The sequence below is a fragment of the Barbus barbus genome (assembly GCF_936440315.1).
Source record: "Barbus barbus genome assembly, chromosome: 36".
Taxonomy (NCBI): domain Eukaryota; kingdom Metazoa; phylum Chordata; class Actinopteri; order Cypriniformes; family Cyprinidae; genus Barbus; species Barbus barbus.
In genome coordinates, this window is record NC_136714.1 from 12746878 (window position 1) to 12768866 (window position 21989).

At 41.5% G+C, this 21989-nt stretch overlaps 1 protein-coding gene across 4 annotated transcripts in view; it reads left to right on the forward strand.

Moving 5' to 3' along the window:
- The window catches only part of LOC306856328 (ankyrin repeat and KH domain-containing protein 1-like), a 58989-nt gene extending 37055 nt beyond the window's left edge, over positions 1–21934 (forward strand). For all 4 annotated transcript variants that reach the window (XM_079395553.1, XM_079395551.1, XM_079395550.1 and 1 more), the window contains exons 6-34: positions 154–387; positions 1608–1702; positions 1794–2031; positions 2516–2707; positions 2795–2904; positions 5352–5439; positions 5740–5867; positions 5977–6120; positions 6289–6391; positions 6887–7750; positions 10442–10575; positions 10686–10797; positions 10884–11029; positions 11124–11266; positions 11355–11568; positions 11761–11936; positions 12032–12194; positions 12337–12432; positions 12530–12646; positions 12770–12935; positions 16252–16747; positions 17046–17201; positions 17389–17538; positions 17632–19283; positions 20113–20277; positions 20381–20635; positions 20784–20953; positions 21102–21266; positions 21355–21934. In XM_079395553.1, the coding sequence (XP_079251679.1) occupies positions 154–387; positions 1608–1702; positions 1794–2031; positions 2516–2707; positions 2795–2904; positions 5352–5439; positions 5740–5867; positions 5977–6120; positions 6289–6391; positions 6887–7750; positions 10442–10575; positions 10686–10797; positions 10884–11029; positions 11124–11266; positions 11355–11568; positions 11761–11936; positions 12032–12194; positions 12337–12432; positions 12530–12646; positions 12770–12935; positions 16252–16747; positions 17046–17201; positions 17389–17538; positions 17632–19283; positions 20113–20277; positions 20381–20635; positions 20784–20953; positions 21102–21266; positions 21355–21414 (6932 nt within the window). In that variant the 3' untranslated portion in view covers positions 21415–21934. The remainder of the gene's footprint in view (positions 1–153; positions 388–1607; positions 1703–1793; positions 2032–2515; positions 2708–2794; positions 2905–5351; positions 5440–5739; positions 5868–5976; positions 6121–6288; positions 6392–6886; positions 7751–10441; positions 10576–10685; positions 10798–10883; positions 11030–11123; positions 11267–11354; positions 11569–11760; positions 11937–12031; positions 12195–12336; positions 12433–12529; positions 12647–12769; positions 12936–16251; positions 16748–17045; positions 17202–17388; positions 17539–17631; positions 19284–20112; positions 20278–20380; positions 20636–20783; positions 20954–21101; positions 21267–21354) is intronic.
- Positions 21935–21989: the final 55 nt, after the last annotated feature.

Genomic DNA, 21989 nt, shown 5'->3' on the forward strand with positions numbered 1-21989 from the left:
TTTTAAATAAAATGAAAACAACAGTATGAAATGAAAGTGTACTTAAATGGACCAAAAAGAGTAAAGTACATTTTCACCTCTGTGCAATCCAACAAACAAATCTTGTGCTTGCAAACACACCTTGTTCATCCATTGTCTTCCCCATTTTTGCAGGTAACACAGCCTTGACATATGCGTGTGCTGGAGGCTTCCTGGATGTAGTAAAGGTGTTGTTGAAGGAGGGTGCTAACATTGAAGATCACAACGAGAATGGTCACACTCCGCTAATGGAGGCTGCCAGTGCAGGCCACGTGGAGGTTGCTCGTGTGCTCCTGGAGTACGGCGCTGGAATCAACACACACTCCAATGAGTTTAAGGAGAGCGCACTCACACTCGCTTGCTATAAAGGTGCGTCCCATTGTATCATAGAGTGTGTTTACATACACAAGATGATAATCAGAATATGGTATTATTCCCATTGAATATCCAAGTACAATGTTGCTAAAATCAAAACTTTTTTGTTTTTTGGATAGTGAATATAATAGTAGCCATATGGCTGTATTAATCTAAATTTTGGGTATGTAATTAACTGTAATTAAACATTCATGTATATCTGCACATTGAAAGTGTGAATATGGCTGTATTAAATACAGACAGAAGAGAATATTACCAAATTGCATTGTAATAAATAGCTAGTATTTTCAATAGAGGATAACCTTAATAGATAAAAACAAAGTTGATTGATTGATTGATTGATTATTTAAATTAAAAAAAATATATATTCTGTATAAGCTGTTCTATGATATCAGTGCTGTTCTTTTGAACTTTCTAATTATCACAGTATACTGAAAAAAATCATTGTTTTAGCTGTTTTCAGAAGTGAGAGAATGAGCTGCAAACCAGCATATTCTAATTATTTCTGAAGGATCTTTGAGAGAAATTTCAGATTTTTTTTTTTTTTTTAAATGAACCCTTTAATTGAGCAAGGATGCATTATATTGATCAAAAGATACTGTAAAGAAATTTTGAATGTTATAAAATAATTGTAATTGAATTAAATGATGTTCTTTTGAAAAGAGTCATGAAGAAATGGCATATAATATAGTTTCCTAAAAGAAAAATATTAAGTAGCACAACTATTTTGAACATTGAAGAGAAATGTTTAAGCACTAAATCAGCATATTAGAATGATTTCTGAAGAATTATGTGACTCTGAAGACTGAAGTAATGGCTGCTGAAAATTCATCTTTGCCATCACGGGAATAAATTGCATTTGAAAAAATATGTAAGTTTTTTAATTGTGAAAGTATTTCACGATATTGCTTTCTTTACTGTATTTGATCAGATAAATGCAGCCTTGGTGAGCATAAGTGATTTATTCAAAAATATTTTAAAAATCTGACCAACTCCAAACTGGTATAGTGGAATATTCCAATAGCTGTGGAGCATGTTATTACTGTCCTTTCATAACAAAGACCTATCCAAAATATAGACCTTAGTTGGACGATGTGCATGTAAACATGGTAATTGAAACCAAGTTTCAATATATAATATACCAGATATACCCAACTGTATATTATAAAATCAATCAGTTTAGAACTGTTAACTGTATCGTGTGTGTTCTTTAGGGCACTTGGACATGGTCAGGTTTCTCTTAGAAGCAGGAGCCGACCAGGAGCACAAGACAGATGAGATGCATACTGCACTCATGGAGGCCTGCATGGTAACACCATCTCCTATCTACACAGTGTGTAGGTACTTCCTCTGTTTGCGCAGGTCTTTTGAGACATTATTCTCGTGCTTGTTTTGTGTAGGATGGACATGTGGAGGTGGCACGGCTGCTATTGGATAGCGGGGCGCAGGTAAACATGCCTGCTGACTCATTTGAGTCGCCTCTGACGCTAGCTGCCTGCGGGGGCCACGTGGAGCTGGCGGCGCTTCTGATCGAGAGGGGGGCCAACCTGGAGGAGGTGAACGATGAGGGCTACACTCCACTGATGGAGGCAGCTCGTGAGGGCCATGAAGAGATGGTAGCGCTGCTCTTGGCACAAGGTACTGGGGTCACCTAAGTTTTGTAGACTTCACCCATAGGACCTGGCAATGTTTAATACTTGTGTAAATGGGGTATAAATTGTTTTGAACTTTAAAAAAAACGTGTCATGTGGCCAAATGTGCACAGTCAGCCACAGAAAACCAGTTGTGGGATGTGTTTTGAGAAAGCATACCTAAAAATCAATACCAATTACTCTATTCTAAGCCAAAACGCACAAATTATGTGTTCACATGAGTTGCATTATAAAAATGTATGTTAAGTTAAAGTGTAAACTCTAATGTCTTGAATTACTTTGTGATTGGACCACTGAAAACACAAACAGGACCTAAGTTAGTAATGCGAAGACAGAATCCATTTAAAAGTGATACTACCACAAATTATGAATTTCAAACTGTCTTAAATATAGATGCCCTTTGTAAGTTCACAAACTAAAGGATTGTTTTTTTTATTTATTTATTTTTTTTATAAATCTGTTGGTTTTAGGTGCAAATATTAATGCTCAGACAGAGGAGACGCAGGAGACTGCATTGACTCTGGCATGTTGTGGAGGCTTCCTAGAGGTGGCTGATTTCCTCATCAAAGCTGGGGCGGACATTGAGTTGGGTTGCTCCACCCCGCTCATGGAGGCTGCACAGGAGGGGCATCTGGAGCTGGTCAAGTACTTGTTGGCTGCAGGTGAGGCATTGCGTCGGATGTAATTCTTGAAATTTCTCCTTTCTATGGCACTGTAACATGTTCTCACAGTACTCTCTATCTGTTCAGGGGCTAACGTCCATGCCACAACAGCCACGGGTGACACAGCTCTGACATACGCCTGTGAGAATGGACACACAGATGTGGCCGACGTGCTGCTGCAAACAGGGGCTGACCTGGTTTGTGGATATCGTTTTTTACCATTATTGTGTTTGGTCCCACTTTATATTAAGTGGCCTTAAAGGGTCATGAAACCCCAGACTACTTTTTCTGAGATTTTAGCAGAGATGTTTGTGTTGCACATCATAGAAGACAATGTTAGAGTCCGATAGTTTTAACTGTTGGAGAAAACTGGTTAATTTTAAGCTTTTTTTGCGCTATCTTCCGGGTTTAAAATCTACATGTTGATGTCACAATTTGTGACGTGGAAAGTGACGATAGTACATCGATGATGTGTCAGTGTCTATTAAATTACTCATGAAACTGCATCTTATCCTATGAGAAGACGCTTTGCTCAGTTATTCACAACAGCATGTGTTGATTTGCTGTGACAGACGCTTCAGACTGTTAGATTGTGTACATTAACTGAGAGAAATGTTCATGGATCGAAGGAGAGTGCTTGTTTTTGCTTTAATGAGAGTTCGGCACAAACGCGATTCATTCACTTGAATAAGCTTTAAAAGTTATCAGAGGTGCAACAGCGCGTTCATATATGTTTTCGATACAGAGTGCATTTATTTGTTTTTAACTCGATGGGAGCAAAATGAAACTGTCTGAACCCGAAGCGGTGTATGAAGTCTGTCTCCCCTCTTCCCCCTCCACTCCGCTGCACACTACGCCCACTTTTTTAGCGTTTTTTAAAACTGCGGTGAGAACTAACCAGTGCTTAAACAGGGGGCATTCATGACCCTTTAAAGATGCACCAAGCAATTTTTGCCAAACGATGTTGATATTTGAATGCACCAAAACAAACACGCCCATACCCCAACAGTACTTCGCCCCTATTTTGATATCTCCGCCCCACATTTACGTATACAACCATGGCAACGACAATTGTGGAAACAAGTGAAGTTTTTCCCTCTTTTCCTCGCTTTCCTTTCATTTTAAATAGTTTGTTAAAGCGACGTGCGCAATTCGGCATCAAGCAGTTGTTTGTTTTTAGTTTGTTTGAGTTTTCCCTCTTTTCCTCACTTTCCTTCGCTTTTAAATAGCTTAAATGCACTGTGTGCATTTTACTTTTACTTTCAAATTAGTTGCAATTCGGCGTCAATTGCATGAATTCAATTCAAGCAACAAAATACAACGTAGAACATAGAACTTTTATTAACAAAACAAATAGGGTTGGGCGATGTCTACCAAACTGGCATCGAACGATGTCTACAGTGAAACATCGTGATGGGCGATAACATCGGAGGGAGGGGGGAGTTAGGGGGTGTGCCCGAAGCGTGAATCCATATTCAGAAAGACACGGAAAACAAATGACAATTGCTGACGGTTGCCTGTTACATTACAGTACATAAAATTTAACTTTCCACATAAACGGAGTAAGGAGAGATGACTGAGGACGATGGCGAATGGTTTGCAGATCCTTAGCACCACTGACAAACATCTAATCTTGTAAAATGTGTGGTTAGTACTGCCACTCCATAGTATAAACAGTAACTCGCGCACAATCGCGAAAGTGAAACTAAAAAGCGATCGTGCATTCAAAAGCAGTTTCAATGCCAGGCATAATAGCGGCTCCCTGATGCACGCCGCTAATTATATACCGTATAATTACCCAATAATAAAACTGCGAGGGAAAGTACTGAAATATGTATTTTTCTCCCATCTCGTATTTATTCCCTTTAGGGGTTCCGTAGTACACGTCATTTTCTTTCCAAACACTGTATTGGGATGAAACGGATTGGGGGGGGTCACGATGTCGGCTCAACATCGCGATGTCTATCAGCCATCGACGATGGCATCATCTATCAGCTCAACCCTAAAAACTAATAAAAATACACCATGGTATACCTAATAAAAAATAACAAAACTTCCACAAAGTTTAGCTATACAAAACTGAAGATCAGTAAACACTGTGGAACCAAATAAATAAGAAACATTCGTTTATTAGCAAAAGATGAATGGCAGAAGACAACAGGCTTTTCAAAATCCAAAATATTTTTAAAACGGGCGCTTTTGCATGTCGTTTTGAAACTCTTCTGCCATCGTATTGTCTGTCTCACTTCACTCTCCTCATGTGAAAATGAATTGAAATGCGACTGTCGTTCAGCACGCTGCATTGAGCTGTTGCGTTCGATTTTAATTTTTGTGTCTGTTCTGAGATTTATTTATTTTTTTTAGTAATTTTTACTATAAAAATCTAAATGATGGTGGGGTCGGTGTCGAGGTGGGCAAGTGACGTAACTGGTGTTGCGGCTTCACACCAGTAAAACCATCAACAACGTCTATCACAGCAACCCAAATCCCATCTCAATAGCAGCAATACAATAACTGCATATTTTATGTAACTACATAGTAGTTAAGGCCACTTAATATAAAGTGGGACCTTGTATTTTTATTTCTTTTTATAGTTTATACAGTTAAAGCCTTTTTGGAGCTTACTGGTGTCTTTGTTTCTTAGGAACATGAATCAGAAGGGGGCAGGACTCCACTTATGAAAGCGGCCAGAGCGGGACACCTGTGCACTGTGCAGTTTCTCATCAGCAAAGGCAAGTTGCATTGTCTCAAATTAGGGCTGCAGCAAACAATAAATATTACTGAAAATAGTCAACAAATTGTCACCAGTTCTTCACCAGGGTCTTTACTATCAGCATTGTGAACCTTTATCAGTGATGACATTTTTAGTAGAAAAAAACCCATATAAAGCAATATAATGTGTGTATTTATAAATGGTTCTTATATTTGCATCAAATGATGAGGAACAACTTTGAATTACATTTTATGTCTGCTTCTGTCCATTTGTTATATGCATTGTGTATTGAAATTCATTTTCACATTTATGTCTGCAGGTGCTAATGTAAATAGAGCCACAGCCAACAATGATCACTCAGTGGTTTCTCTGGCTTGTGCTGGGGGCCACCTGGCTGTGGTGGAGCTGCTGTTGGCCCATGGTGCTGACCCCACCCACAGACTGAAGGTAAGGGGTCCAGCCTCCCTGAAAATTACACTCTCCAGATGCTAACGGTGTGGTCACACAAACTCTGGTCGGTCCTCTGTGTTAATTAGAGTTTCTCTTCTGCTCACAGGATGGCTCCACGATGCTGATTGAAGCTGCTAAAGGTGGTCACACTAATGTGGTGTCCTACTTGCTAGACTACCCAAACAACATTCTGTCAGTCCCTGCCCCAGACCTGTCCCAGCTCACACCCCCCTCTCATGACACTTCTCAGGTGAGCGGAAACATGCACAGTCTAACAGTCACTATAAATTACCCTCTTTTGCATTTTATTAATGCTTTGAAATATGAAAATACCAATTTATGGAGTGTATGTAATGTGAATGTTTTATATAATAGTTTGCACTTTTATTTAATAGTGTTAATTTTATTTGACATACAGGCCCCTCGAGTCCCATTCCAAGCCCTGGCTATGGTGGTGCCCCCCCAGGAGCCAGACAGAGTGCCCTCCACCATCCCCACGCCCCCACCCGTAACAAGCAAAGGTTAGTTTGTCTAGCAAAGTTATTCTATTCAACATTCGTGAGAAAAAAAGCCAAATGCACTCTAAATGCATTGTGATAAGATAAAATATTCAAAATCTGTCTAAGACCATTTTAAATACTTTTATGTAGGTATAAATGCAAGTGCGTTTTTGATATTTACATTCACATAGGCAAGTAGTGTGCAGGCTTATTTAGATTACAAATAATCATATACATCACTTTGAGTCATTACAGCGATTTGTGTTGCTTTTTCTTTTCTCACAATATGAAAAAGACAACAGACTCTTGAAATAATTTGCAATGAAGGTGTAATTGTTGTCCGACTAAAAACATCCAGAAACTTTCAGATATGAAATGCCTGGTGTAAAGGAGGGCTTTGAGTATCGAAACACCTTGGGCTGCAGAGAGACATTCAGTTGACTAGACTTTGAGTTGCACAGCATGCATGAATTGTGGGGTTCTTTGGTTTGAGCATTTGTTTGGTTTTTCTCTCAGGTGCGTCCAAGCAGAGGCTGAGCTCTCTTCAGAGCAACACTGTGGCCACGGGTGGCCTTGACACCGACCTGCTGCCGCCCTTCCACCCGTACCAGCCTCTGGAATGCATCGTCGAGGAGACAGAGGGCAAGCTGAACGAGCTAGGCCAGCGCATCAGTGCCATTGAGAAGGCCCAGCTGCAGTCGCTCGAGCTCATCCAGGGTGAGCCGCTCACCAAAGACAAGATCGAGGAGCTAAAGAAGAGTCGCGAGGAGCAGGTGCAGAAGAAGAAGAAGATCTTGAAGGAGCTGCAGAAGGTGGAGCGGCAGTTGCAGCTGAAGACACAGCAGCAGTTCACCAAAGAATACATGGAGACCAAGGGGCTCAAGGAGGAGCTGGGCCAGGCGGCAGGGGTGGAGATGCCCGGCACCCCCCTGCCCCTGCAGGCCACACAGCTGGGCTCTGACAATGAGTGCGAAGTTAATCGCAAAGAGGAGGACCACAGACCCACCCCAACCAATGAGGAGGACGAGGACGACGAAGAGGAAGAGGAGGATGATGATGAAGACAACATCGGCTGTGCCAAGCTGCCACAGGTGGACAGGGAAGCAACGCAGCCGCCGCCACCTCCGCCGCCTCAGAACCAGGTTCTCCAGAGTCCTCTGCAGACCAGCTTCGTTCCCATCCAGCCTCTTGCCCCGCAGCAGTCCACAGACTTCAGTAACGCAGAGTACCCAGGAAGCAGCAGCTCAGACCTGCAGAGGGTGTTGCTGGGCCAGCAGCTGACGGGGTTGGGGCCAGGGCTTCTCGCGCAGGCACCCGACGGACTCATGGTCGCCACGCCCGCACAGACGCTCACAGACACGCTTGATGACATCATGGCGGGTGAGTAGGGCCCTATGATTTCCACGATGCAGAAAACGCGGAATCAAAATGTGTCAATGTTTGGATGAATGAATCAAAAGTAGGTCATGGCACTTAAATCAAATCGTGATATGGACTAGTATCTGTATATATTAAGTCGCAAAAGTCGATTTAAATATGAATCCTGCATGTTCTGCATACACAGCGAGCATGGCGCTCGCGGTGATTTCAGCATCTGCCGTCTCAATGAGGACATAAATACATTAACTATCTCAAACTTATCTGGGTGTCACTTCACAAGCATTTTACCATTTCATTTGAGTAAAACTAGCGTCTTATCATATACACACAGAACTTTAAAGGTATTTTAAAAGTTTGGTACAGGTCCCCTGAAATGCTTTGAAACACGCAGCATTATTCTGTGTTGACGTCATTTTAACTGAAACCGGAAGACAGGGCGGGACATATCATTAGCGTTCGTTTATATCACAACTTGGGCTAAAGCCCTTCAGAGCAGTTGAGCTCCGTAAAGCCACATTTGACAGCCACAATCTCATCCATATTGCTCTATAATATAATCATTCTGTGTAGAATTCAAATAGGTCCGATACGTTTTGTGGTCTGCGCCGATTCACGCATGTGATCCGCTCCATGCTATTGTGTGTCTGGACCGGAGCAGAGTGTGTGTGCTGTGTGGTGGTTAGCGTGACAGTGCGAAACCAGACTTCTTTTTTTCCTCAATGGAAAGCACATTTACACTGTCTGAATCGTTCCATGTCCTCTGTATAGTGCACTATGTGCCATTCACTGTACAGAAAATACTAATTCTGTGAACAAGTGACCTATTTTAGCCGCGGCTTCAGCGTCTATTCATAGCGTAGGGGGCGGGCGCTTCGAATTCTAGAGAGCATTTGATGGAACAGAAAGTTTGATGAGAAGATGAAGTACGATCTGACGTCAAAAAAATCGTTGAGCCGTTTTGGTGGAAGTGACGAACTGCAAGCTTTGAATGCTTAAATCTTCTAAATGTGAATTTTGTCACTGTTTTGGGGCACACTGGCATACAGATAAACTTAAGACTAACATGTTGATACTAACACCCAAAAAACTTCCATTTTGATTTCATGGGACCTTTAAAGACATTGTGCCAGAAATAGGCTATATTACTATTATTTAGTAGAATGTACGTAATACTACTAATTTTTTTTAAGAAATAATCACAAAATTTTTGTTTTAATAGTAAATCCCCTTTATTTGGCAAAAATTTTAATGTTTAATTTTCATTAATTAAAATATAAATTAAATCAATGTTTTGACTTCATCTGATAACCAGTAAAATTTAAATGCACAACACAGAATTTCTGAGGGGGAAAAAACATTTTATAAGGCCTACTGTAAGAATAAATACAAATAGTTTGTATGCGTTCAAATAATTAGACATGCTAAAACATAGAATTTGGTAACAATAAAACAAAAGGGGAGAAAAAAAGAAAACATTTCATACGGCCCTAAACATGTCATTTCTGTTATACTTTCAATAAATTAATGTTAAATTGTATAAATTTCATGATTTTAATTAATTAGACATGCTTTTTGATGAATAAAATTTTAATTTGACTTAAAAATTTAAATTAAATTATTCCTTTTGCACAAATAGGTGTATACACACGTGAGTAGCAGTAGCTAATAATGTTTCATGATTTATGTAAATTAATCTTTGGGGATGAGCACTTCAAGAAGAACTGCTCTGACTAGGGGTGGGTGATATGACCAAAATCTTATATCACGATATGAGTAATTTTATTTCACGGTAGCGATATTTATCTCAATATAGTTATTTTTGCTTTAAGGTCTTCATGGAATAAAAATGTTTGATACCATTAGAAATTTCATAATTCTTGTCATCAGTGTCATATAAAACTGTATAGCCTAAATAAAAAAAAAAAAAAAAAAACAATAAAAACCTCAAGCTCACTGAAGACAAGTAAACTGTCAGCAATTAAATAAGAATTAAAAACTATTTACAAGCAATAGGACCAAAAAACTACAGTAGAACAAATAAATAAGAAATGGTACATACATTGTATAAAGTAACCACTTCAGCTAAATCACTTGTCTTTAGTGTGTAACCCAATAGAGACGATAGTCCAAAATCTATACCGGTTGACAAATTTCTACCGGTTAATTTTATCTACTGGTACATCGCCCACCCCTAGCTCTGACCTTATTTTTTAAAGGGGAAATACTTCAGTACAAGTGAAAGGAAACCTCCGATTGAGCCATTTAATGCAATCTTCAAATTAGTTTTAATCTCTGCTATTTTTATATGCTTTTTATTTTTATTTTAATTTCAGTATGAGGATATATTATTGCTGAAGTCACTATGGTTTAATGTGTTTGACTCGGTGTTGCTAACTGAAACTAAAACTATTAAAAATTATTTTGGGTAATTGAAATGAAGCTGTAATAAATTGTTAATTAGATGGTTTAAATATTGCCTTTGCAACTAACGGAAATAAGTTTGTCTAAGTACTAAAATTACTAAAGCTAAAATTGAAATGAGATTAAGGCTAAATAAAAATATTTAAAAAAAAACAACAAATAAAAATGACAATCACATAAAATTACTAAAGTTAAAATAATCTAATTCAAAATATTAATAATTACTATAATAGTAAATATTACTAAAATAACATTGCTCTGTCTTTGCAGCTGTAAACAGCAGAGTGCCTGTGGGAAACACTACAACTTCGCCCTCCCCTCAGCCCTCCGCACAGACGCCCATCAACACAGTCTCCCCATCCAGCATGCTCCCTCTGTACCCCTCAGTGGACATTGACGCACATGTAAGACCATCTTCTCTGCATTCAGCACAATGACTGCTGTGGAACATTTGCAGACATCATAAATTAATGCATCAGATTTGTTTTAAGCAAATTATTTATCTGCCCCTCAGACTGAGAGCAATCATGACACGGCATTGACCCTGGCCTGCGCAGGTGGCCATGAAGAACTTGTCTCAGTGCTCATTGCACGTGGAGCCAACATCGAGCACCGGGACAAGAAGGGTAAGAGGCTCATTCATGTGATCCATGAAGTTGTGTCGGTATAGTAAAGTTACTGAGATGTTGAGTGTAGCTCTGTCTGTGCACAGGGTTCACTCCCCTAATCCTAGCTGCGACTGCGGGCCATGTGGGTGTGGTGGAGATCCTATTGGACAAGAGAGGGGACATTGAAGCTCAGTCTGAGAGGACCAAAGACACCCCCCTGTCCCTCGCCTGCTCGGGTGGCAGACAAGAGGTACCCTAACAGTGTTAACTCTGCCTCTTCACCAGATAAGCTTTTAAACCCTCCAAAATGCACCATTTACGTTACTTTATCTCCATCTTTACAGGTGGTGGAGCTGTTGTTGCTCCGTGGGGCTAATAAGGAACACCGTAACGTTTCTGACTACACCCCGCTCAGCCTAGCGGCCTCAGGGGGCTACGTCAACATCATCAAGATCCTTCTGAATGCTGGTGCTGAAATCAACTCTAGGTTAGAACACCTGCTCCCATTGATTTGATCAAGACTCATGTTAAGACGCTGTTTGTTTTAACAGCGTAAACTCTTATTTCTCTTTCAGGACTGGCAGTAAGCTGGGCATTTCTCCGCTCATGTTGGCAGCCATGAACGGCCACGTGCCTGCAGTGAAGCTGCTGTTAGACATGGGCTCTGACATCAATGCACAGATCGAGACCAATCGTAACACAGCACTGACCTTGGCTTGCTTCCAAGGCCGAGCAGAGGTTGTCAGCTTGCTTCTGGACCGCAAGGCCAACGTGGAACACCGTGCTAAGGTCTGTGATCACCTTTCCATGTGTTATTACTTGGGCAGTGTGGTCCTTGTGTAGGGCAGCATGATATGAAATAAAATTGTTATATGCAAAAAATTGTTGAGAGATTGATAATATACTTCATGTTCTTTTGCTACTTAATTGCAAATGTGTTACCATTAACTTAATTTTTAAGGGAACCTTTCTTTCCACTAGACTGGCCTCACCCCTCTCATGGAGGCTGCATCTGGCGGTTATGCTGAAGTGGGCCGTGTGCTGTTGGATAAAGGGGCAGATGTCAATGCCCCTCCGGTTCCCTCCTCTCGTGACACCGCCCTCACCATTGCTGCAGATAAGGGTCACTACAAGTTCTGTGAGCTTCTCATCAGCAGGTGTGTCTTTTGTAACACTGGTGGTGTATAGTATGAGTCGGTCCTCTCTCCAGAATGTAGCATCTCATGCTGCTGTGTCTGCTCTGTTAATGTAGAGGGGCTCACATTGACGTGCGAAATAAGAAGGGGAACACCCCTTTGTGGCTTGCTGCTAACGGTGGCCACTTTGATGTGGTTCAGCTGTTGGTGCAGGCTGGAGCCGATGTAGATGCAGCAGACAACCGCAAAATAACTCCCCTCATGGCAGCGTTCCGCAAGGTGAGCGGTTTTTGTCATGCTGTCCATAGGATTGATGAGCATCTTGGCTTATGTCTAAATGTCACTAGTGCTGTGCTGCTCTTTTGTAGAAAAATAATGGATGATAATCTGTTGTAAAGCACTGAAATGTATCCCTTTTTAGGGTCATGTAAAAGTGGTGCAGTACCTGGTGAAGGAAGTCAACCAGTTCCCATCTGACATTGAGTGCATGAGATACATTGCAACTATTGCAGATAAGGTATAAAAGACCAAAACACAGCCTTATATACCTATAGAGGACTATTTACATTATTTGACTGAAGTATTTGATTCACGTTCACATTGTCACTCTGCAGGAACTGCTGAAGAAGTGTCATCAGTGCATGGAGACCATTGTCAAAGCCAAAGATCAGCAGGCGGCTGAGGCAAACAAGAACGCCAGCATTCTGCTTAAGGAACTTGATCTGGAGAAGGTTTGTATCTTCAGATGGCCTGTTGGTCTGACTGTTGAGCCTAACTAACTTTTTGAGGATTTTTATATTAGTCACCACAATCTGCAGCATGATGTATCAAGTTCTTCTCAAATTTGATCATAGTCTCGTGAAGAAAGCAAAAAGCAGGCTCTGGCTGTAAAGCGAGAGAAGAGAAAGGAGAAGCGCAAGAAAAAGAAGGAAGAGCAGAAGAGGAAGCTGGAGGAAGAGGAGGCTAAAGTGAAAGAGGTGTTCTGTGAGATGCAGGATCTGAAGGAGGACTCTGCAGAAGGTGAGAAGCACCTTGTCTGTTTATACCCAGATATCATAGAAAATGCCTAGCTTCAGTTTTTGTTAATAAAAGAAATTCTGACCTTCTGTAGTGATGCACTGAAATTTCAGCAACCAAAAATACATTAATATGCAGTCAAAATTAGTGATCGACCGATATTGATTTTTTTATTACCGATACCAATTATTTGCATGTCTATGTGCCCGATAACCGATATGCAGAACCGATATTTATTTACTGTTATAGAGTAAATAAATTACTGCGTGAAGTAAGTCCATACTTCACTTTGGTTTTTCCTCCTTTCAGTCATCTTAACAAAAAATGTTTTGAGAATTAGCAGTCTTTCATGCAGGGCTCTAGACTCATTCTTCCCACTGATCTCACTTTTGCAACAACATTTGATTAATCAATGCATGCTGATGAACTTTTATCATAGTTTATAGTTATATGGTAACGAAAGTTTTCAACATTCAACTCGTTCTTTTTCATCTGTATTATTTGTGATTTAAATTTTGTGAACAGGAATTCCTTTTTTCGTGCGCTTTTTACTTTCAAATTTGCGATCTTGGTGTCACACTTTACAAGAAAAGATCATTGTCTGTTTTGCTTATATCTATACACCTTTAACTTTTTAAGACTAAAACAAAAGATAGATTCATTGTTATTCTTAATTAAAAAGCGCAACAACAATAAAACAGTACGTTGACAATGACAAACTCTTAACATAACATTTATCAACAAAAACGAATAAGACCAGGCATGGCACAGGACACACCACATGCTGTACTATATACCTAGTATATTACAGAATGTTTAGCAAACTCTGAGGAAGCAAATACATATTAATATATATATTTTTTTTAATTAAGGAAAGCCTCCATAGCATAACCTGAGGTAAACAGCAAAGATAACAAGCTTCTCAAAACGAAAACAAAAAGAAAAGTAAAACTAAACTGGCTGTAGCTGACAGGACTTGCATGTTTTTTCTACAAGAATACCACCACGTTCACCTTCTCTGGTTTAAGAAGCGCTCTTTTACTTTAGTTTGAAAACAAATCCATCCGTTGCGCTCCATCCGCGACGCGCACCTTCACGCTCGTGCTGACGCGGCGAGTATAAACCAGGCTCTACCCACTAAGCGCTCGTGCTGAAAGCACCTCTCTTCACGTGATCAGTGAAATCTGACTCCTGCTATAATGTGCTGCGGCTGGCAGCGCGCGCTGTATGAAGCAGACGCTTTGGAGTAGCGCAGACCTGGCACTAGTACAAATGCGACCACGTCAAATTTTAACTCGCAAACAATTACCATTTTGGTCGCAGTCTAGAGCCCTGTCATGTTAAATTTAATCTTCGTATTACAACAATAAAAAACATTTTATTTATAAAAAGCTTTAGCAGCAACACTAATATTAGCAGTAAGCAAAATGAACATAGAAAGTCTAATGTTTTCAAATGGAGAAAATAAAGGAAAGGAGTCATATCAACTTCATTTTTAACTACAGTTTTAGTAGGTTTATAAGCTGTTTAATAGGATAAAGAGTGAAGAATAATTCACTGGATAATGTTAATTCACAGAATAATATTCTCTGGAATATTGGAATATAACAAGCATTGTATTTTATTGCATTTCTCAACTGGCATGCTCTAAATTATGCTGCTGACAGCGCGGTTTATCTCTGCCTTTACACAGAACTATAGGCTACTCAAACTGCGATCGATCGCGGAGATAATAAATAATTAATTTCCATAGAGTTGTATTAATTTAGATGTTTATAAACGAAATAATGGTTATATAGTAAGTGTTAATACAATTTAGGGTGCTTCAAAAAAGTGAATCTTGTTAAAAGTTGCATGCGGTGTCCGAGCTGGAGCATTTCTTGAGCATCAACCCGCTGAGTGAACTGCAATATGAAAGCGGATTCACGAGACTAATGATGAGCATATAGACAACAGAGAGAGAATTACATTCAATGCTTTTCTTTCCAACATGCAATCATTCATGGCTGTATTATTTAATTCATGCAAAGTTACGTCTTTATTGGGAGAGGACTTGACGGATTATCTATGTGACTCCGACTTCACGAGACTAATAGACCACAGAGAGAATTAAATTCAGCGCTTTTATTTCCACCATGTGCTAATTCATGGCTGTGTTATTTCAGGCAAAGTTATAGCCTATCTTTATAGGGACAGGGCTTGACAGAGTATCTTATTTATCATATTTCTTAGAGCCAAGTTGCATTTAAACTATATATCAGGCATTTATGTAATACATCTAATTTGTGCATTAATGCCTGTAATATTAAATAGTTTACTAACTACAGCAAATCAAGTACCTGCACGCCATTGCTGTCTCGTCTCCCCTCAGATGCGCTGCAATTGCGATCCTGCGCGCAATTCTGAAAACGTCCACAAGATGGCAGTGTTTATCGGGGAATCCGATATTACAAAACCGATATTCGATTATGGAAAAATGCTTAAATATCGGTAAATCGATATATCGGTCGATCTCTAGTCAAAATGTTTGGAGAGCTGAAATCATTGACCAAATTGTTGACGTTTAATTTGCGCTTCTCCAATGAAGCATTTTGACTGTGACATCTATTTCACGTCTACAAAGTGGATAAACTACAACAGGCAAACATGTCAGCTGTGTGGACACTAGGGCTGATTTCTTGATTTGAATCAATCTTTACTTTGATGAAACAATATAGATTCTTAAATATCAAGATTAATCTTTTAATCTAAATTCTGAACAAAACTTCACTGAACATTATTTGTACCAAGCTTTGTGATTTTTTTTGTTACTTTTGATATGAAACAAAATTTACAAAATATGAATGATTTCGAACTTCAAACTATAAATGTCTTTCTGGCCCTCTTTAATGTGGTGTGACCGATTGCTTTAGCAGCCTCAGTTCAAGCGAACCACAGAAAAAAAGGTCTATAAAACGGCTTGTAAATGCGTAACGTTAAGTTTATCTCAGGAAAGCCATTGTGTTCATAGCTTGTTAGTTAGTTAGAAAAAATAATTTTAGAGAGGAACATTTTGCTAAATATATCCTGTCTATTACATTTATCATTATATTTTTTCATGAAAGCAAGTTTATATTACAGGCACAGTTAAAAATGTTTCAACATTTGAGTAGAAAGATAATTATTAAAAAGTTGCCTTATGTTAAATTTTAATGTTTATGAACTTGTTTTATGAGTGATTTGATTAATTTCTTTTTGGCTAAATTCAAATTTTTGTATCCGTTTCTGTAAACTGTTTCTGTTCTGGTTCCTGATGCATAATTGTTATTTTATCCTGCAGAAGTGGAGGTTCCCATTGAGCCCCCAAGTGCTACCACCACCACAACCATCGGTATCTCCGCCACCTCCACAACCTTCAGTAACACGTTCGGCAAAAAGCGAGCCAATGTGGCCACAACACCAAGTACCAATCGCAAAAACAAAAAGAACAAGACCAAGGATTCACCTAGCGAACCGATAATCCTTCAAGACCCACAGGTGGCGCTGGCGCAGCAGAAAGCTGACAAAAATAAGATCCATGGAGAACCTCGAGGGGGTGGGGCACCGGGAGGCACCAGCGACTCGAATCTAGATAGCACCGACTGCAACAGCGAGAGCAGCAATGGTAGTAAGAGTCAGGAGCTCCCTGACCTGCCTTCATCATCATCCTCTTCCGCCCCTTCGGTCCTTGCAGGCTCTAACCAGCCATATGTCGCAAGTGAGAAGAGACTGGGGCTATCGCTGCCGGGCTCTCGTGAGGAGAAGGTCATGGTGTCCATCTCCAAACCACAGCAGAGGTAAGAGTTAATGTACTTCTGCTTGCTGCTACTGCATTGTGAAATTCAAGACGAAGTTAACTTGCTGGAAATGTCATATCATTAACTCAGCATTTGATAGATCTTACCTAGTAGTTTATTTTCTTGAGATTTGGCAGTAAAATATGCTACATTTCACTACAGGTAATAACTGCAAATAAATTGTAAAGAAAAACTTGCGATTTGACAAGATACTGCATTTCCATTTGGCAGATTTATGCAAAACAATTTTTGGGGAACATTAAACTTTTTTTATTAACATTTTTATTCACATTAACAGATCTCATGAGATCAACACTGACTTGACCCCCAGTTCCCTGCCCCCCTCGTTCAAGACCATTTCACTGCCAGTCACCTCACCCAACATTAAGATGAATCTCACCAGCCCAAAGAGGGGCCAGAAGAGAGAAGAGGGGTGGAAAGAGGTGGTTCGGAGGTGAGGGTCACATGTTGCAATCTAAAAGTAACAGGATAAAAAATTATTTACTGTGAAGCAAGGATGTAAGCCATGTCTAAGGATCTGAATATCTTAGAAACTTAGGGATTAGCTCTTTAGACTTAGCGATGTGCTAAAAATCAGGTTCGCTTGGGGAAAAAATCTAGTTTTGTCATTTCTCCCTTAGATCCAAGAAGCTCTCTGTCCCTGCCTCTGTGGTGTCTCGGATTATGGGTAGAGGTGGCTGCAACATTACGGCCATCCAAGACGTTACAGGTGCACACATCGACGTGGACAAACAGAAGGACAAAAATGGAGAGAGAATGATTACTATCAGGTAAAAAATTACACACAGTTACTAAGACACTAGCAATTGACTCATTCTCCTTTCAGGAATGTTTTTACATATGCTTACTGTCTTGGTTTGCAGAGGTGGCACAGAGTCAACACGGCATGCGGTGCAGCTGATCAACGCCCTGATCCAGGACCCAGCCAAAGAGCTAGAGGACCTGATCCCTCGTAACCACATCCGGCCGCCTGGCGCCAACACCAAAATCAGCTCCACCTACACAACCTCAACTGGGGCCACAAGCACTACTGCAGCCAGTTCAAAAGGCCTGCCTTCTGTAGTGCCCACATCCATGTCTTTCCAGTCCTCCACCAACTTCACAGCTCAGCAGGCTGGCAAGTTGGGCAAAAGTATGGCACCGGGCGTCAGGCCCCCCTTTGTTTCTTTGCCACCACTTGCTTATGCTCATCCTCAGCTGGCCCTTCTAGCAGCCCAAACCATGAACCAGATCCGCCACCCTCGGTTACCCATGGCGCAGTTTGGTGGCACTTTCTCATCCTCTCCCAACACTTGGGGTCCTTTCCCTGTTCGTCCTTTGAGTCCTGGCAGTGCTAACAGCTCACCCAAACACTGCGGTAATTCTGCGCCACGTCCCGCCAGCTCCGCTCCAGCCCACACAGAGTATCCTGCTGCTCCCGTGTCCAGCACCATGACTCCCACTGCCTCCACCACTTCTCCCACCAGTACTGCACCTGCCAACACCCCCACGCCTTCCTCTGTCAGGAAGCAGCTTTTCTCGACAGAGCCCAAGTCTGGGGCTGGAGTTACTGTGGCCTCTATTGGCAGCAGCGCTTCCTCTGCAAAAGTTGCTCAATCTCCCATTAGCTGCGCTCCCACAACCCCTACGACCCCTCCACCTCCATCTGCGCCCATTGCTCCACCTCCACAGCATCCTCCTCCCCCCAAGCCAGAGCTGGCCAGCCTCAGCACCCCAGCTAAAGAGAAGCCCGTCACAGAGCTCACCACACATGCTACAGGAGCTCCATCTGATGGGCCTAGCCCCTCTGCTCCCTTGCACTTCACCTCCTCTCCCTCTGGCCCCTCGATGCTTCCTGTACAGCCCGAGAGCCGGCAGCCACTTCCATCACACTTTCCCTCCAGCACAGAACCCAGTTCCTCTTCCTCATCACAGCCAGGCTCATCTCACCCAGTCACACGCCTGCCAACCTGCAGCAGCACAGTCACTAATACCAGCAGCGCCTTACCTCATTACGCCACCCCCAACGCGCCCGGTGTGTCCCCACGCATGCAGCCACTGGCACCCTACTACGCCATGGCTCCAGGGGCTCTTCCAGAGCAGCAGTCTGTGTATGTGCCTCCGGGAGCCTCACAGGAACCCATCAAACAGCAACAACAGCAGCCTCCACCTCAGCCCAGCCTAGCTCCGACAGGCATGCCCCCTCCCTCTCTTCCAATGTCCTCCACTATGGGCATGATAAATGGCTCTCAAATGCACCTGCACAGTGGAAAAGCGCAACATCCCCCCAACTTTGGCCCTGCGACTATCTTTAATCACTTTAGCAGCATCTTCGACAGCAACCAGGTGGGCAACAACCAGGTTTGGGGTGCCTGCCATCTACCTGCACGTACCCCTCCGGAGCAGTCCTACAGTGCCCAGACTAATGCATACATAAGTGGAATGGGGCAGATGGAAAGTGTCATAGCTTCTCCCGATGGCTCAAAAGCTCCAGGATATCGCTGTCCCTCGCAGCGAATGGTCTCCAGTCCGATTGGTGAGTGCAATCTTTACATCAAGGGTGTCCAGTCCTGTTCCTGGAGGGCCACCTTCCTTCAAAGTTTTGCATCATATTGCTTCAACACACCTGTCTGGAAGTTTCTAATGCCAAGACCTTTATTAGCTGGTTCAGGTGTGGACCTATTAGTGTTGAACCTATGCTGCGTTTAAGTCTCCTGGGACGTGCGTACTTACGATTTAACAAATCGTAATTACGACGTCAGGTGCGTTCAAGTCACTTTAGTCGGAACATGGCGATTTAACTTTTCTACATAAAATTCAACTTTTTTTTTTTACTCTACATCTACAAAATGATGAATAAAGAATGTGCATCATTGTGTGTTTTCTTTTTCTGTTTATTCAATTTATGAAGGTGATGTAAACTGAATCATTATATATTCTATGGTAATTATACTATAATATACTATTTTGTATATATAATTTAAATAGTTTTATTGTACATTACAAAAAAAATATTTTATTTCAGCAAATTTACTGTCAACACAGATGCTGCTTTTCTATAGTCTTTGGCTGCATCCAACACGTTTTTTTTCACTGACACGCCACCAACTCGGAAATTCAGGGCTTAAAGAAATTTGAGTTTCCCTACTCGTAATAACTGCTTCATGGTGGCATTCATGTGTGTTTAATTCGTAAATACGATCTCTCTGACATGACTTGAACGTACCACTAATCTACGTAGGAACGTGAACCTTCAGGAGCAGGACTGGAAACGCCTGCTTTAAATAGCATGCATTATTGCTGATGTTCTTGCTGCTTTGTGTTGTGATTGGAGTCAATCCTTTTATGTTCACTCTGTATCACAGGTATGCACCCCATGGACAACTCTATGTCCTCATCCACTGCGCTCCCCAGCTTTACCACAAGCATATCTGCCACCCCTGTGTTCCTACCAGGTCCTGCTCCTGTGGGCACACCCTCCTTCAGCCGCCAGCACTTCTCTCCCCATCCCTGGAGTGCCTCCACCTCTTGTAAGCCTTTGTGATGCAGATGCACCATGGAACACATTACTTTTTATAAGGCCATATTGCTCGTGTTCTCTCTGACGGTCTCTTAATTTCTCATTGATTTTAGGTGAGTCTCCAGTGCCCTCTGTGTCTTCCGGGGCATCCTCACCTCTTTGCACATCTACAGTGACTCCCGCTCTGATCCAGGCAAAACCTAGTAGCTCCAACCAGCAGGACCGTAAAGTGCCCCCTCCAATTGGAACAGAGCGCCTGGCCCGCATCCGGCAAACCGGCACCGTCAACCACACCATGCTGCCCAACAGCTATACCCCACCAGTTGGACAGGGTGGCATCTGGTCTTTTGGAGTGGGCAGTGCCTCCGGTGAGTCTGTGACGTAGTCAGCATTTACGAATTGTTCTAAATGTTGTGAAAAAAACATTTGCATATGCAGTGACAATTGCTTTTCATTGCATTAAATGTGAAGAGTTGGGTTATGGAATTAATAAATATCTGTCTCTGTTCTTCACAGAGACAATGTCAGGCTGGTCTCAGCCCCTGATGGGAGGGCCAGTGATACAGATGCAGGAGCCATCAGCCTTCTCTCAGCACCAGGCTATGGAACGAGATGATACTGGGATTGTGGCTCCTTCTAATACTTTCCACCAACCTCTGCCCACCAACTTCATGGATTTTCCAAAGGTACGTACTGGACAGGGACTCTTCAAAAATATAATTTCTATTGTTATATTGTATTATTTGCCTAATCGTTTTGGTTGTTTTATTAGTTAAATGGGCAATTTGAATTTGTAGATCTACTCACAAATGTTTGGTTTTATGGACCGTGTAGGGGCTGCCAATGTCAATGTACGGTGGCACGATGATCCCTCCTCACCCGCAGATGGCGGAGGGTCCTGGAGGCCATGTATACAATGGTCTTCACACTTCTGACCCTGCCTGGAATCCCATCCTAAAGGTTGTTCCCAACGCTGCTGAGAATTCAGACCCACAGCAGGTGATTTCTCTTAGTCGACCCCAACTGAAAGTGTTTGTAAATTACAGCTCCTTTTGCTGTCTAACTCTTTGAATTCTTGTTATTGCAGGTATGGCCCGGCACTTGGGCCCCACATGTGGGAAATGTGCATCTGAATCATGTCAACTAAACAGATCGAGAGGCCTAGGAGCAGTAACAAGAAACACGTTAAAAAGAACAAGATAATTACCTAATTACTGAGACGTGGTATTAACCTAGATGTGTCCCCCCAAAAAATGTTAAACCAGTTAAATTTGAGAGATGGACACCCTCGATGTGCCTAATTAAAAAGAAAGAATCCAGTGTGGGATTTAACGCGTTTACCACTGTCTATGAACAAATCGATTGCCTGTTCAACAGGATACATTCTGAGTAGTATAGCCATTTTGACATTTAAGCCCCACGTAAAAGTGTTCTTGGTCAGCAGGGCTCAATAGGACAGTGCGCTATTTATACTTGGCCAAGACCTAGATGATTGCGTAAAGAATGAAATCAGACCTTTTAGAGTGGTAAATACCTGTATAATTGTTTACATACTGAAAAAGGGTTAAAAATGAGAGTAAATTTCATGTCGTTTAGTGGCTCTACTTTATGTAGCCTGTATTAATGTGAAATATTTACCTTAATATTCAATAAAAAGTTGGAAATGTATCTGTGTTGTTTTGATTTTATATGGGCTACTATTCACAATCCAAGTTGTCTATT